This window comes from Aplidium turbinatum, chromosome 9, assembly GCF_918807975.1.
Source record: "Aplidium turbinatum chromosome 9, kaAplTurb1.1, whole genome shotgun sequence".
Lineage (NCBI taxonomy): Eukaryota > Metazoa > Chordata > Ascidiacea > Aplousobranchia > Polyclinidae > Aplidium > Aplidium turbinatum.
In genome coordinates, this window is record NC_137480.1 from 11,992,451 (window position 1) to 12,008,041 (window position 15,591).

Genomic DNA, 15,591 nt, shown 5'->3' on the forward strand with positions numbered 1-15,591 from the left:
TGTCAAGCTGCTTTCCTCTTCCACTGGCATTTTCCACGTTTTCATGAGTCTTCCTTGTTTCCTACGCTCCTCCACTCACAATTCTAATGCTCTTTTCAAAATATCGACTGTAGCCCCCCTCAAGACATGCCCATACCACTTCACTCCATTCGCCTTCGCCAACTTATCAACATTCTCATTCAACCCAAGCAAGTTCATAAGTTTTTCAGTATTCCTTTTGTCCAATCAGCTTCACACCACACATTGCTCTCACCATCGCTCTCTCAGTTCTTCTTAAAATCGCCAACTCGTTTTCCCGTAAGCACTTCCGCACAGAATTGCAGATCTCACGTAACTAGCATAGATATTCTTCCTCTCATTTCCAATGAAAATTTTCTACCACATAACAACTTTCGACACTCTCTGAATTTCACCCAACCAAACCTTACTCTTGCAGTCACTGTCTCTTCACAGCCACCACTGGCATTCAACCTATCTCCGAAATAGCAAAAGGCCACCGATTCCACACCATTATTCAGCTTTTCAATAGGATCAGCCATTCTTTCTTCAATCTCCTTGCATCATTCACATACAGCAACAAACATAACGTTCGGGGAACATACATGATATTACAGAAACAAACAAAACGTGACAGCAACAAACACAAACGAGGCAAGCATGAACAAATGTCCGACAGACCATTCGGTATTCGGAAGCAAGATGATCTCGCCCTCGTTTATGTACGCGAGTATTCTGCAGATGAAGTTATCAATAGTGTATCAACCATATTTCAATAGTGTATCAACCAGGTTTCAATAGTGTATTAACCTGGTTTCCCAGGTTTCAATAGTGTATCAACCATATTTCAATAGTGTATCAATCAGGTTTGCTAATTACTTGCTAGTTTCACAGCTGTGCTCTGCATTCCCGAACTGCTTTCACCGCTGCTCATAGTTTCTTCATCATCCGATGGTTCCGTGTTAGGAGGAGTTGTTAAATCTTCCAGGAGTTCGTTAACTGAAGTGTACATGCTGCCACCATTTTCCAATTTTCTGACACAAGAAATCCAATAAGTTTTTTTTAAAGACACTTGATGAGTTACTTTAAAGGAAATTAATGTAATGTTTTAGAAATATTATATTTGCCACGTACAGTTTTACAGCAGCTAATGGCATACAGCAAACAACCAAAACGATGGCAAGACAACATCCAGACATGGACCGGACTCAATTTGGCGACACTGGGCGAGTTAGCTGAAAATTGCCACTCTTGGAACATATCAGCCATGTTGATGAGAAATCTGCTGCTAGCAGAGATGGCGATTGATGATGATGATTACAAATTTTATTGAACAAACGCTTCCACTGCTATTCCACAAACAGGGAAAGCAAGTAGCTGCAAACTAACTATTTTGGGTCTATGCGGATGAAAATTTCGCGAAATGAAAAAGTGCGTGCCGTTGTTTTATAGGTTGAAAAGTACTGGGCTAGATGTTGATGACTGGCGGTATTCATGAATGCCACACAGACTAGAGCCTAAAAGATTCTAAAGTTTTTATGAAAAGCCGGTGTTGTAATATTTCGAATAGATCTCATAAACTACAATAGTTAGTCCACATACAACCTTTTGACAACTCTTTCTATTTGCGATCGACTGAACCCCATTTCTTGCGCGGTTGTCGCCCAGTTTGAAGACATGGCTGTGGCAAGCTGTTCTTGGATGCGTTGCAATTCAGCCTGGAATTTCACATAAGTTTGTTTACATATATGCGTTGGTGTAACGTTACTTTACTTACAAGGCTGTAATTACTTTGACTTTATGCAATAGAAAGTTGACTTTCAACCATTTGATGTGTGACGTCACAATTTTCATAAAGATGTAGGGAGTTTGAACTTTGACATACTTTTCTAAAGGACTGAAACGATTTTTAAAGCCAAGGCGCTGCTTGAAAAACACAGTAAGTACAACATCACGCGGTTACGAGAAAGCCAAATATCACAACTGTTTGTCCAACCTCCATGGAGCATGACTACTTGTCTAAGGATCTTACTGGTCGTCTTTTGCTGATGCGATATATATTGTCAAAAGCGTCAATTGTTTGGCGTAAAGTACCATCGATGTTTCTATTATATTAACAAATGTACCATCCTGTGGACATAAAATGGAGTAAAAAAGATGATTATGTGATAAAGCACAAAAAAATAAGGGTTCAGTGTCAGCCGTGCTATGTTGTCCGAGTAACTTTTGTTTTGGAGCTATGATGAGAACTTCTTCTATCGTAGAGTGAAGCAAGCGAAACTGAAATGATACCCTTGGGTCGATGATGGGCGGTGGGGGAGATAGGCGGCGCTGTTGGCCAGAACTAGATCTTCCAAGTGAGGGGGGCACATCAAACGGTCCACGAAGCATGGGGCGTGGAAGACGTGGAAACATGGATACCATCCGATGGACAAAGTCTGGTCCTTTGCGTTGAAGCAAAAACTCACACCTGAGAGAAGACAAACATTTTGAAAACAATGCAGATCAAAAAAGTAATCTGAGAATGTCGCAAAGAAAATATCCAGTTTAAGATTTATTGATTTGGAAATTAGTGTTTCTGAAGACAATTTTGTGACAAAACTATTTTCAGCCACTATTCATTCGAATAGCATATAGCATTTAAAGATCTTTGAGATGGAGCACTTGTAAATTTTCTACCTTCGTGTAGCTTCTCACTCACGTTGGAAACCATTTAGCATGCTCTGTCCATGGTTCGTCTTCAGGGTCCCAGTTTTGCAGGCCTCCGTTACAGTACCAGCACTTGACTCGGTCGCGATCGCCAAGGAAAAAGAAGCCGGCTTTACAGATTTGTCGTGACGTCGCCTGCACTCGATTGGACGGCCACCGGTTGTCAAACGTTTCATATCTGCTTTCTTCACTTCTCATGTGAGGGTTGACTGGGTAGAGGCACGGGAACATGTCACGGAGGCTTCTCTGTGAAACGTAGAGCATAATCAATGGCACTCCTTAATTAAATGCACTTCACCTTTATCAAATGTCTATTTCACACCAGTTAGATGAAAGACATGTCAAGATGTGTGGAATAGTTTTCAAAGGTAAAAGGAGTCTGTGCGTGTGACAAAAAGACAAAAAAAATGAAATGGCAACAAAGTCAAAATATAAAGTGAAAGCGGCAAAGGCAACAGGCATTTCCAACAACTCTAGGCAATGCAATATTAATGTAGGCTATTACAGCAGCTATATTTCTAGACGCCATAAATTGCAGATGAACAACTTTATTCAAACTACATCAAGACGTCATGATCGTACTTGCTCGTCTTCGCTTGGATCTGGTGGCTCTTGCATTCTCTCGCGTCTTGGAAGAATCGGTACGTTCTCGTTTGGTTGAAGAACCACATTCCTGTCCTCATTGCCACGGGCCATCCTGTAAGCCATAACCAGGCCATCACCATTAGCATGTTAGAGAAAACCCGAACTTTCAACAAATAACAAAAATCATAAGAATTGTTACTTCAGACAAAATATTAAGGTCTTAACAGATAGGTTCACACAAGGCTGGCCATGTTTTTACAAATATGAACAAACCTGCAATTAGAATAATGCCGCTGATGTTCCACATGGACTTCATCGCCATAGTTCCAATTCCTCAAGACGCCACCACAAGAGAAGCACTGCACTCGATCCAGGTTTCCTAGATAGAAGAAGCCTGAACGTGCTAGGTCCGAAGGATGCACAGAGATGTTTTCCTCCGGCCATGTGGCAAACGTTCTCCTGAAGCAGAAAAATCGTTGCTTAGATTTGCAAGATTTCAGTGATCGTTCGCAACTAGATTAGCATGCAATGCAACATACAAAAGGTGTCCATAGTATCTATCTATACATTGTATGATTGATAAATTGATAAATTAGGTGATCATCATTATCATAATCCATCGTCGGTTTGTTCCCCACTAGTGGGGGTGGCCGATTGTTTCCGCGCAGCAATTGTTTTAATCCCTTTTCTCCATTTCACCCTGTCCCTTGCATCTTCCTCCTTCAGTCCGACTTTTTTAAATTCATCCTTCACTTGTTGTTTCCACGTTCTTCTTGAACGACCGCGTTTCCTCTTCCCATCCACCTTTAGATCTAGTGCCTTTCTAAGAAAACTTCCTTCCTCCCTCCTTATCACATGTCTATACCATCTTAGTCCATTTGCCCTTGCCAGTTGGTCTATGGTCTCTCTCATCTCTAGCATATCCAACAATTCTTCAGTCCTTTTTTCCCTTCTCGTTGATATGATATGTTTAAGGCTGTTTGAGTATGAAACTCTTTCGCATTGAATTTTACCGATGGTTCACGTCATTTAGGTGCAGACAGTTAGGTGCCTGCCAAATTGGTGCGCGCACTGTGGCGTCAGGATATTTAAGTGCGGCGCCAGATCATTTAGGTTCTATGACACTCATAATCATTTATCAGAATACTTGATTATGGGACAGTTCTCCTCGTTGTGTTACAAAGAAAATTTCAGTTTGAAACATATCAGTGTGCAGAGCCTGACTATGCAAGCACAGCCAAAAACCACAGCAAGTTTTTTGTTTAAGCAGGTGCACGAGATGTAAGGATAAAGATTTTGATTCAGCAATAACTGAAATATGGAAAATGCACAATTAAACACTGCAAATAATAAAATACGCAAAAAAAAACACAATAAAAATACAAAAGACAAGTCAAAAAATTAAGATCCCATGTGGAAGTTGTGGCTTACTCCTCGAAGAAACTTCAGACATACAGGATGCGGTGCTTTAAAGTTTCACAGATAAACTCAATTTATGCTTCAATTAAGCTCATGACATTGCCCTATTATGCTTTATATATGCACATATCTAATAATTCAATGCGTAAATGTAGTGACATACGCAAAGAGCGTGAGAGTTTATATTTCACCAACAGATAAACTAGGCTGTCCTAAACCTTGGTCCGACTATAAAGTAACATTAGGCTACTCTTGATCAAAAATGTCAAATTTTATCGAATGCCCCTCCCCTCCAGTAACAAAATCCTGCGTACGCTTCTGAACGTGCCCTCAATACGCGTAGCTCTGAGTTGAGTAAGCCAGATACGTCGTCTACGTAAAACATTATACGCGAGACGTCAAGAATGTTGTATCATATTGTTTGTTTTAAATATAAAATTTATCCAAATGAGTGAGCTGGCTGTTGTAAACTAACAAAATATTGTCAATGCAAGCAGAGTGTGGCAGGCTAATCTTATACAACATAACGTGCTGGTTATAATTAAAAATGGGCATTTGTTTTAATTCGTGTTCATTTCGATTCGAAAAGTATTTCGAATGCTCCCCCTCCACTCCCCTGAGACAATTCTGCGTACGCCACTGTCTGCAGTATCAATATCAAGCACCTAATGAAATAGACTTCACTGGGAATAGCACCTAAATGATCGGGCGCCACACCTAAGTATCCTGACACAGTGTGCGCATCTATTTGGCAGGCACCTTACTGTCTGCACCTAAAAGAAGTGCTCCGCTTACCGAGTGCCACCATAAGCCATTCATCAATTACGGGTAATGTACGCATTGCACAAGCATACCCACAGAGAATAAATAAAAAGTAGAAAATGAATTGTATAAATAATGTGTAATATCATTCTCTCGTCGTCTAGCGAAATGGTCAAGTGGATAAAGCACCTGATTTTCGACTGTGCGAACTTAGTTTGACACTTAACCATCCTAGATGTTAAAAAGCACGGCTTTCCTCTTTCCAAGGTGTGATAAGACCGAAAAAACGTAGGTGACCACCCTACTCTCACTTGCGTCATAAGCCTGGCACAACGAGAACCTTCTTATACTTGACAGTGCAACGCAAAATCGAAAACATTATTTGAAAGTTGATTCTTACCTTTGCCGTGCAAGCATAAGATATGTTAAATTCCCTACTTCGTTCAGCTGGTAGCCTACTAACTGGATGGACTGGCCGATGACGCTTAACATTATAAAGTTCATTTGTGAGTGTGGAAAATGATGATTGTCTTAAGGATATCTCGGGTCCGTATCCGGACAACAAAGCGCTTCTCGTTAGCGCGAGACCTATCGGTGTGACATCAGCCACGGTTTTATCCCATCAGAAACGCAAAAGCGAAAATTGTGCACTTACCGGATTACAAATACTTAAAAAATGCGATTTTAAGTTTTGATTACAGTTTGCTCAGAACAAGCGTCCACTTAACGATCCTTCTCAAAGCAGGTCTTTGAACAAAGTAAAAAAAAATTGAAACATGAACAGTTTGAACACAGAACCGATGAATGTTGACTTCAAAAGTTTGGTGTAGAAAAGTAATGTAGCGCTTTTGCTTACCAGATACTTAGACGCTGATGTAGCGCGATGAGAAAAGATGACAGACAACGTCATTGTGATTCTTTAATCGTTACGTTCAAAACTGAACTAAAACCTAACAAGAGCAGTTCTAACTATAATTTGAAAAGTTCAACCTTCACTTACATTCTATCGTATTCTCGATGTAAATTCATACTTCGCAACAACTGCTCGTGGCCTGGCGCGGTTATAGTTGCCAGCTCCAATCTCTGAAAAAGTGTTTTGATAAAGTAGTAACATCAGCAGGTTCAATGGCCTAGTGGTTTGAGTACCCGCCGCTGCGTCGATAGAAGTGGAGTTCATTCCTCGTAGGGTCATACCAAAGACCTTTTAAAAATAGTTCTAAACTTCATGTCTTGGCACTCAGCAGAAGAATTTGCAACCATTGAGCACTCTGCTATCGGTGTTGGGGGATATGCCAGCTCCCAGCTCCTTTGCGGGTTGAACGGATTGCGAAAAGGACTCCAAAAACCCGGCAGTTGATTGCGATTCAAGACACCCTCAACGTTAGTTCTCGAAAGGAACCCAAATTGCTTAAAACAACAAACAAAAATCATCAGCATGCTCCTCTATAAACACAACATCTGCAATTCACATACCGGGTAATTCTGTCGCATTTGCTGAGACGTGTTTACTGGTCTTGCAGTTTGAGCATAGGCCGTACCACTGCTGCCAGGACCTAAATTATTTGTAAATTATATAAAATATACGTAAATTTGGTAAAACGTAAAATAAATGGGTTTGCTTATGCAAAAGTACACTTTTTGTCTTTTCGTTTAACATTTCTATTTCCATGCTCAATCTTCTGTAGGCGTCATTGTACCATCCGTTCAACATGACATATCATTTTTGCACAATGAACGTATACACCTAGCGCCATACAAAAGGTTGTTAGGAAGTAAGACAAAATGGAGTGAAATCCCCAGTCCTCACACAGCTTTCAACACCGATTTCTGAAAAATATCGTTCAATTTGTGCCTTGCTAGCTCACAAGACCGACTTGTAGTTGTAGTTACAGATTTTTCTAGAACGAATAATGATAGAAGCTATCAATTATAAAAAATAAAAAAAGAGGCCGCTGTATATGTTGAGTTACACATCAGCATACCCGTGGCATGCTTTAGTAGCAGGCCAGCAGGAACAGAAGACAAGGAAAGGTTTTCTTGGGATGGCGGAGGTGCAGGTGCACGATTCGCTGCGGCTGAAGCCGATGCCTGCAAAGTCAATTCAGCAACTTACTTTATGTCGACAAGAGCCTCATGCCCAATTCAACAATGTCAAAACATCGAATGAACATACAATTACGTAAACTATACTACTGTATTTACTCTTGGTGCTTCAGTAGCAGGCTGTCCTCCAGTCCTATTATTACGCGTACCGGAAAACTGACTGAAGAAGCTTCCTAGAAAACAAGACAAAAATAAAGATACAAAACAGATATACTTCACTGAAGGCCGTTGCAGATGAAACGCAGCGATGATACAACGCTGCTGATGAAATATCTCGGCTTGGCTTCAGGATAGAAGTCGGCAAAGCAAAGTATTTCACCAAATAAGTGATGAACGTTTCCTTGTCAATGTTCAATAAAATCCACTTTAAGTTTGAAAGAACGAAATCTCCGCGTGAAGATAGTGTGAGGTTTAATCCAAGAAACAGTGATATGCTTGGTAACATAAGTGACAAGTTCGACAATAATTAACTTTGTTGGATTCCGGCTGATAAGTGCAATATATTGATAATTCACAGGTGAAAATTATCATGCAAACGTTTTACATGGTTTTTGCAGCCCAAGTAATACAAACAAGCAGATTTGTTGTTGTATAGTTGCTTCACAGTTGGACACAGTACTGTTATTTTCACTGCAATATGCTGATCACGAAATACGTAGTCATTCGTTTGAGGGCATGCATTTATACTGATCACGAAAAATAATGTAATCTTCATATTCCAGTGACGTTCTTTAGAAAACAGTCAGATGATCGATTCCCATGTCCAGAAGTTATCAATGAAAAGCAAACAGTGTAAATGGAAGTCTCCTTTCAAAAACAATACTTCAAAACAGGAAAGACACCATTTTTTGGTTGCTTACCAATGGCAATATTCCCACATTCCTGTCCCAACATCATGCGGCAATTGCTTCGATGCCATCTGGGATGTGACTCATCGTCACCTTGAACCCAGTTCTCAACACACAAGCCGCAGCTGAAGCACTTCACCCGGTCTTTGTAACCGGTGTAAAAGAATCCAGCTGCGGCCAGTTTCCTGGAACTGACAGGAGAATCTTTGGGAAACTTGATGAATGTGCTCAAGCGATAAGATTCTGCATTTGGGTTACCAGGAGGAATGTAAACACTCCTCTGTCCAGGTGGATCTCGAGCCCTAGATTTTTGTTAAATTGAGTTAAACCGTTAAAAGTCACAATAAATTAAAAAAATATTACAAAGCAAGCACACGTAAAAGTAAACAACCACCTACTACGCCACCATGTGCCGCATCAATTTATTCGTACTTGGCCAAGAACAGGCACAGCTTTTATTTATAAAATCGAATACAACTAAAAGCAAACATAATCTGTAAGGTCAATTCAACGGAAATGCGTCTCCTGCATGTTGAAAGATTTATTTTGCAAACAAAAAAGCCTTTCTCGGCTGTTGTATTTCCAGACGTTTAATATAAAATAAACAATAATAATTGTAGCGATAGCCAATCAAGAGAAAACCATTTACCTCTTGTTACTTACTGACTTATGTGCACAAAAACAACTCAATATATATCAAGAAAGAAACGCAAAACAATCAACTAAGGAACGTGGTAGAGAACGCTCAATTGATTACACGCGCAGTGCGGTGGTAATCAATTCCAACGTCTGTACCAGAAAACGCTGAACTGTGATTATGTAGTGACGCTGGTCACGAGTTACATATATTCAACGTAAATAAAATGACGACTATAACACCTCCCCCGATAATTTTTATACACAAAGAAAAATATGAACAAGACACCGAATTAAACAATAACTCTCAAAGTCCGAAACGGGCCGGAGGTCTGCGGCGACGGCTCGACCTTCGTGGGTTGTGTGGCCCGAATTCCGGTACAGTCGGTGTGTCGTCCGAATCCGTTCGAGCCGAGGTGGAGACAGCGGAGGAGTCGACTGTTGGTGCAGGAGTTTCTCCCGGCTCCTGGTCCTCCGATGATGCATAGCGAGGTTGCAGTTGGTCCATATGGCGCCTCCACGTCGGACCATGTGGCAGCAGACGTACCAGGAAGATTTGGCTACCCTGTCGCTTTATCACCTCGGCTGGAACCCAACGAGGATCCTGGCTCCGTCGTGGAGTGAATGATAGCGCGTAACAGGGATCTCCCGGTTTGAAATGTCGTTTTGTAACTTCAGAGGCGTCCGTGTTGTGAGGGTTTTGTCGGGGTACCACTTGAGACGGTGTGGGGAGAAGCGTGTCGATCTTGGTTCGAATCTGACGATTGTTGAGTAATTGGCTTGGAGAGTAGCCACTCGGAGTGGGCGTGCGTCGATACTGCTGTAGGAACTCCAAGACTGCTTGTTTCGGGGGCAGGGAAGATTTGCGAAGTGCTTGCTTGAACGTACGTACGAGGCGCTCCGCCGCTCCATTGGTTTCCGGATGGTAAGGGGCACCCGTGATGTGTACCATACCCCTCTCCTTACAGAAAGTTTGGAATTCTGTGGATTTAAAAGTAGTAGCATTATCGGTAACTACAGTATGGGGATAGCCGAAATGAGCAAAATCTTCTTCTAGCAGGTTGATAGTAGCTGTTGAAGATAAGGAAGTAGTAGCATGAATACAAGGGTATTTAGAAAAAGCATCAATGCTGAGTAACCAATGGTAACCCATGAATTCTACCGCATGATCTATGTGTAAGCGACTCAACGGTGCTTCTGGAACCGTCCATGATTGGACCTGGGTTTTAGATTGCGGTTGATATTCGCCACAGGTACCGCACTTGTGACAAAGTTCCGCGATGTCTCGATCGATGTTTGGCCAGTAGACGGACGTCCTTGCCAACTGCTTCATGCTCTCAATGCCGAAATGTCCTTCATGAAGCAACTGAAGGACGGAAGGACGAAGTTTGGAAGGGATGACCACTCTGGAACCGTAAAGTAGACATCCGTAACAAGTAGAAAGAGAATCTGCGTACTTACGGAACGGTTCGACCGGTCTTGTGGAGAAGACTTGGCCGGCCATCCTTCATGAATGAAACGCATTACCGTGGAAATGATAGGATCTTTAGAAGATTCTTTACGCAGTGAGGCGGCATTTGGGGTCTGGACCTGCAAATCCAAAGCATCGATAGCACAGACGATATCAATGTCATCCGCACTTTCCTCTTCATTGAAGACTTTATCCCCTCCTGCTGGTAAGCGACTCAAAGCATCAGCGTTTTGATGATCCTTTGTCTTCCTGTACTCAATAGTGTATGTAAATTGCGACAAAAAGAGTGCCCAACGAGCCAAACGATTTGCTGCCAAAGAAGGTGTCGATTTGGTCGGGCCAAAAAGACTAAGCAATGGTTTATGATCTGTGACCAAAATGAATGATCTACCAAAAAGATATTGATAGAATTTCTTTAGCGCAAAAATTTTCGACAAAACCTCTTTCTGAATTTGACTATAGTTTCTCTGAGAGGCTGTTAATACTTTTGAAATGTTTGCTATAGGCCGTTCTGTGCCATCTGGGTAACGGTGAAACAAAGTAGCACCAATGCCCACACTAGAAGCATCACATGCGATACCTACCGGAAGTAACGCATTGAAATGTGTAAGAACCTCATCAGTAGATAGATGATGCTTCAGCTGAGCAAAAGAGTTTTCCTCTTGTTTTCCCCATCTCCAAGGAATGTCCTTTTTCGTGAGATGGTATAGTGGTTCTGCTACTGTGGAAGCGTTCAACGGTAGAAACTTCGAATAAAATTGTAAGGAACCTAAAAACGAATGAAGAGAAGATACGTCAGTGGGGGCAGACATATCCAGTACGGCGTTTACCTTGGGACCTTTGGAGATGCCCTGCATGGACAAAATGTGTCCGAGATACTCTACCTGAGGTTGTGCAAACTTACACTTGTCTTTCCTACTCTACACCTCAGGCCTTTTGAGTGAAGTCGATCGAGGAGCCGTCTAAGATTCTGGAGATGCTCCTCAGCAGTAGTGCCACTGACAAGAATGTCGTCTAGGTACACTGCAACCCCTGGAAGGTCGGCTGTAAGGTCGTCCATGATCTTCTGAAAATAACCTGGAGCAGAAGATATGCCAAAAGGTAAAACATTTTGTAAAAGTACGCCACGGTGAGTGCTTAATGCTAGTCGTTTTCGACTGTCAGGACCAAGTCGAATCTGATTGTAGGCATCAGCCAAGTCTATCTTGCTGAAACCGTACCCACCACCCAACTTTTGCATTAAGTCTTCTGGTAAGGGTAACGGGTGACGATGGGTCTCCAGGGAAGGGTTCACCTTGACTGAATAATCGCCACATATGCGTAACTTGGCCTTCGCTCCTGAAGAGTTTGAAGGCTTACGGACTGGAACAACCGGTGTGCCCCAATCGCAAAACTGAACTGGTGTCCAAACACCACGTGCAATGCCCGAATCATAGGCTTGTGCTAAGTCCTCCTTTAGCGCGAAAGGTACAGGCCTAGGTTTGAGAAAAATAGGTTTAGCATCAGACTTAAAATCTATGTATAGTTCATAATCTCGTAAGCACCCGAGTTCAGGCTTAAAAACATCTTTGAACTCGTCACATAAGAGGGAGCATGCTTTCTCCAGACTCTTATCAGGCTTGTCGTATGACTGGATACTCTGTAAAGTAGAATAGTTAGACAGAAGGAATTTATCGATAGAAATTCCTAAAGACGAGATTGCATCACGACCTAGCAAGTTCAGTCCTTTGACTGTCGTGACTACAAAAGGAATATTATCTGACCTTCCCGTGAAAGGACAAGTTACCTGGGCCGTGAAAGAACCCGTGATTGGTACTAGATGCTTGGTAGCAGATTGGAACTGCGACACTGGTGCTTGCAATTGAGGTGCGCCTACCCGAGTCCAGACGTCGCTGGAAAGGAAATTTCCATTTGTAGCAGTGTCCAGTTCTAAGTGTGTGGTTACCGAATTAATGGAGATCGGTACTTCCAACTTTGAATTTCGAGGTTTTCTGCAAGAACTAGAAAGCATGTTAATTTCCTCAATACAATTTACCCTAGAAGGTTTAAACTGTCTAGCTTTCTTTCGACAGACACTCTGTAAGTGTCTCGTAATATTGCAGAAATGGCAAGTGGCTTTCTTAAACCTACAGTCATTGGCGTTATGGTTGGAATTACCACAACGATAGCATTCTTTATTTTTAGAAGTAAAGAAAGTACCTGTAAGTTGCCTAGTTTTTGGAGGTTTGCTGATGGTCCTTACTTTCGCAACTGGTGCTGGTGGAGTGCCGTAAACAGTTTCTTTGGCCACCTTGGCTGCCTCTTCGGTTTCTGGTGCAACCTCCACCGCACGTTTAAAAGTAAGTTCATCAGCTTTGATTTTGAATAACGCCTTAAGCACCGCCTCGTTACCTATTGAACAAATAAAACGAGTACGTAAAGCTTCGTCCAATGGATTTGAAATGGACGAGAAGTCACAGGTGGCAGCTGCCTGGCGTATGCGGATGGCTAGTTCTTGAGCTGTTTCACCGGGCTTGCGCTTCATTTCGCTCCAGAAACGGAATCGCTCCCTCACGATGAAGCGTTTTGGGTCGAATTGTTGAGCCATGTAATATGTAATTTCCGTCATGGTGAGATCGTTGACTTCTTTTGGGTTTGTTTCCTGCGCAGCCAAATTTGTTAACATTTTGTAGATTGTAGGTGATTGATTGGTGAGAAAAACCTGCGGCATTTTGTCTTGTGCGACTGAATGTGCTGCTACAAAGGTGTTAAACCTCTTCCAATAGTCTGCCCACAGTTCAGTGGTGGCATCGAACGTTACGAACTTAGGTAAAGATACCTGCTGTTGTATTGTTGTTGGTTGTGGTCTTGAAGTTTGGGCTCGCATTTCTCGTAGTTGCTCCATGAGTAGTTTCGTCTGATCTTTGTGACGTTGTTCTTGTTCTTGGTGACGTTGTTCTTGTTCTCGGTGACGTTCTTCTTGTTCTCGGTGACGTTCTTCTTGTCTGGCCATGTTTCTAAAATCCTGTAGGAATTCTGTAAAGATCCTGCCGGCGACGCCAGTTAAATGTCTGTTGTATTTCCAGACGTTTAATATAAAATAAACAATAATAATTGTAGCGATAGCCAATCAAGTGAGAAAACCATTTACCTCTTGTTACTTACTGATGATGATGATGATGATGTTATGGTTTTATTTATTGTCGCTCTACAACAGCTAAGGTCTTTTAGCGACAGGGCTCATTTTTAATTTGTATCAGGTTTACGATGTTATCACATTATTACCCGACTCATTCTCACTGCGCTATGCAGGATAGAACACAATCGGTACCGTTTTTAAAGTCTTCGGTTTGACCCGACCTGGAATCGATCTCAGATCTACCAGCACCAGAGCCGAAGGCGAAACCACTCGGCCACTGAGCTGGTCAGTGTAATCTTCATATTCCAGTGACGTTCTTTAGAAAACAGTCAGATGATCGATTCCCATGTCCAGAAGTTATCAATGAAAAGCAAACAGTGTAAATGGAAGTCTCCTTTCAAAAACAATACTTCAAAACAGGAAAGACACCATTTTTTGGTTGCTTACCAATGGCAATATTCCCACATTCCTGTCCCAACATCATGCGGCAATTGCTTCGATGCCATCTGGGATGTGACTCATCGTCACCTTGAACCCAGTTCTCAACACACAAGCCGCAGCTGAAGCACTTCACCCGATCTTTGTAACCGGTGTAAAAGAATCCAGCTGCGGCCAGTTTCCTGGAACTGACAGGAGAATCTTTGGGAAACTTGATGAATGTGCTCAAGCGATAAGATTCTGCATTTGGGTTACCAGGAGGAATGTAAACACTCCTCTGTCCAGGTGGATCTCGAGCCCTAGATTTTTGTTAAATTGAGTTAAACCGTTAAAAGTCACAATAAATTAAAAAAATATTACAAAGCAAGCACACGTAAAAGTAAACAACCACCTACTACGCCACCATGTGCCGCATCAATTTATTCGTACTTGGCCAAGAACAGGCACAGCTTTTATTTATAAAATCGAATACAACTAGAAGCAAACATAATCTGTAAGGTCAATTCAACGGAAATGCGTCTCCTGCATGTTGAAAGATTTATTTTGCAAACAAAAAAGCCTTTCTCGGCTGTTGTATTTCCAGACGTTTAATATAAAATAAACAATAATAATTGTAGCGATAGCCAATCAAGAGAAAACCATTTACCTCTTGTTACTTACTGACTTATGTGCACAAAAACAACTCAATATATATCAAGAAAGAAACGCAAAACAATCAACTAAGGAACGTGGTAGAGAACGCTCAATTGATTACACGCGCAGTGCGGTGGTAATCAATTCCAACGTCTGTACCAGAAAACGCTGAACTGTGATTATGTAGTGACGCTGGTCACGAGTTACATATATTCAACGTAAATAAAATGACGACTATAACATCGGCACAAAAACCTGTTAATTAAAATAGAAAACAGGCGGATCTACGATCATATTGGTAATCTAACCAGAAGTTAATGACGGAATATGATGCAATTGCATATATAAAATTTAAGTGAATACGTGGTGTTATATTGCAATGATTGCTTTCCACTGATCAAGCAAAGGTTAATTATAGCATCAAAGTGAAGGCAAAATTTAATTGTTTGACAATGGCATTAATCGTTCTATTTGAATAAGCATTATTATTGCCTAATTATTAGAAAAAAAGTCATCACAAGCAGAATCGTTCGATAAGTAATTTTTTCTCGTGTGCCGTTGGTCATAGAATGAATGTAGTATGACTCTGGAATACGGAATGGCCCGTTTCGGTGAGTTTCCTATTCGGTGGGAGCCTTTTTCGGTGAGAGCCCTATTCGATGATTTTTTGAATTTTTTTTTAAATTATCTGGTACCTTGGCCTAATTATCATTGCCGTTTTAGGGTTAGGGGTTAGGGTCTTATTTCAACATTTAGCGACGTTAAAACGATGTAAAAGCGGCAGTGATAATTAGGCTACGGTACCCGATAATTTTCAAAAAAAATTTCAAAAAATCACCGAATTGGACTCACCGAATAGTAGCAGACCCCTG

At 41.5% G+C, this 15,591-nt stretch overlaps 1 protein-coding gene across 1 annotated transcript in view; it reads right to left on the reverse strand.

Moving 5' to 3' along the window:
- Nucleotides 1–15,591, reverse strand: part of LOC145776686 (uncharacterized) — a 52,740-nt gene that overhangs the window by 24,192 nt on the left and 12,957 nt on the right. The window contains exons 9-20 of the mRNA XM_082587917.1: nucleotides 14,059–14,385; nucleotides 8,436–8,725; nucleotides 7,675–7,748; nucleotides 7,455–7,560; nucleotides 6,946–7,025; nucleotides 6,473–6,555; nucleotides 3,565–3,750; nucleotides 3,289–3,403; nucleotides 2,699–2,952; nucleotides 2,290–2,467; nucleotides 1,603–1,715; nucleotides 877–1,031 (exon numbers count right to left, since the gene is read on the reverse strand). Coding sequence (XP_082444043.1) covers nucleotides 877–1,031; nucleotides 1,603–1,715; nucleotides 2,290–2,467; nucleotides 2,699–2,952; nucleotides 3,289–3,403; nucleotides 3,565–3,750; nucleotides 6,473–6,555; nucleotides 6,946–7,025; nucleotides 7,455–7,560; nucleotides 7,675–7,748; nucleotides 8,436–8,725; nucleotides 14,059–14,385 — 1,961 coding nt within the window. The remainder of the gene's footprint in view (nucleotides 1–876; nucleotides 1,032–1,602; nucleotides 1,716–2,289; nucleotides 2,468–2,698; nucleotides 2,953–3,288; nucleotides 3,404–3,564; nucleotides 3,751–6,472; nucleotides 6,556–6,945; nucleotides 7,026–7,454; nucleotides 7,561–7,674; nucleotides 7,749–8,435; nucleotides 8,726–14,058; nucleotides 14,386–15,591) is intronic.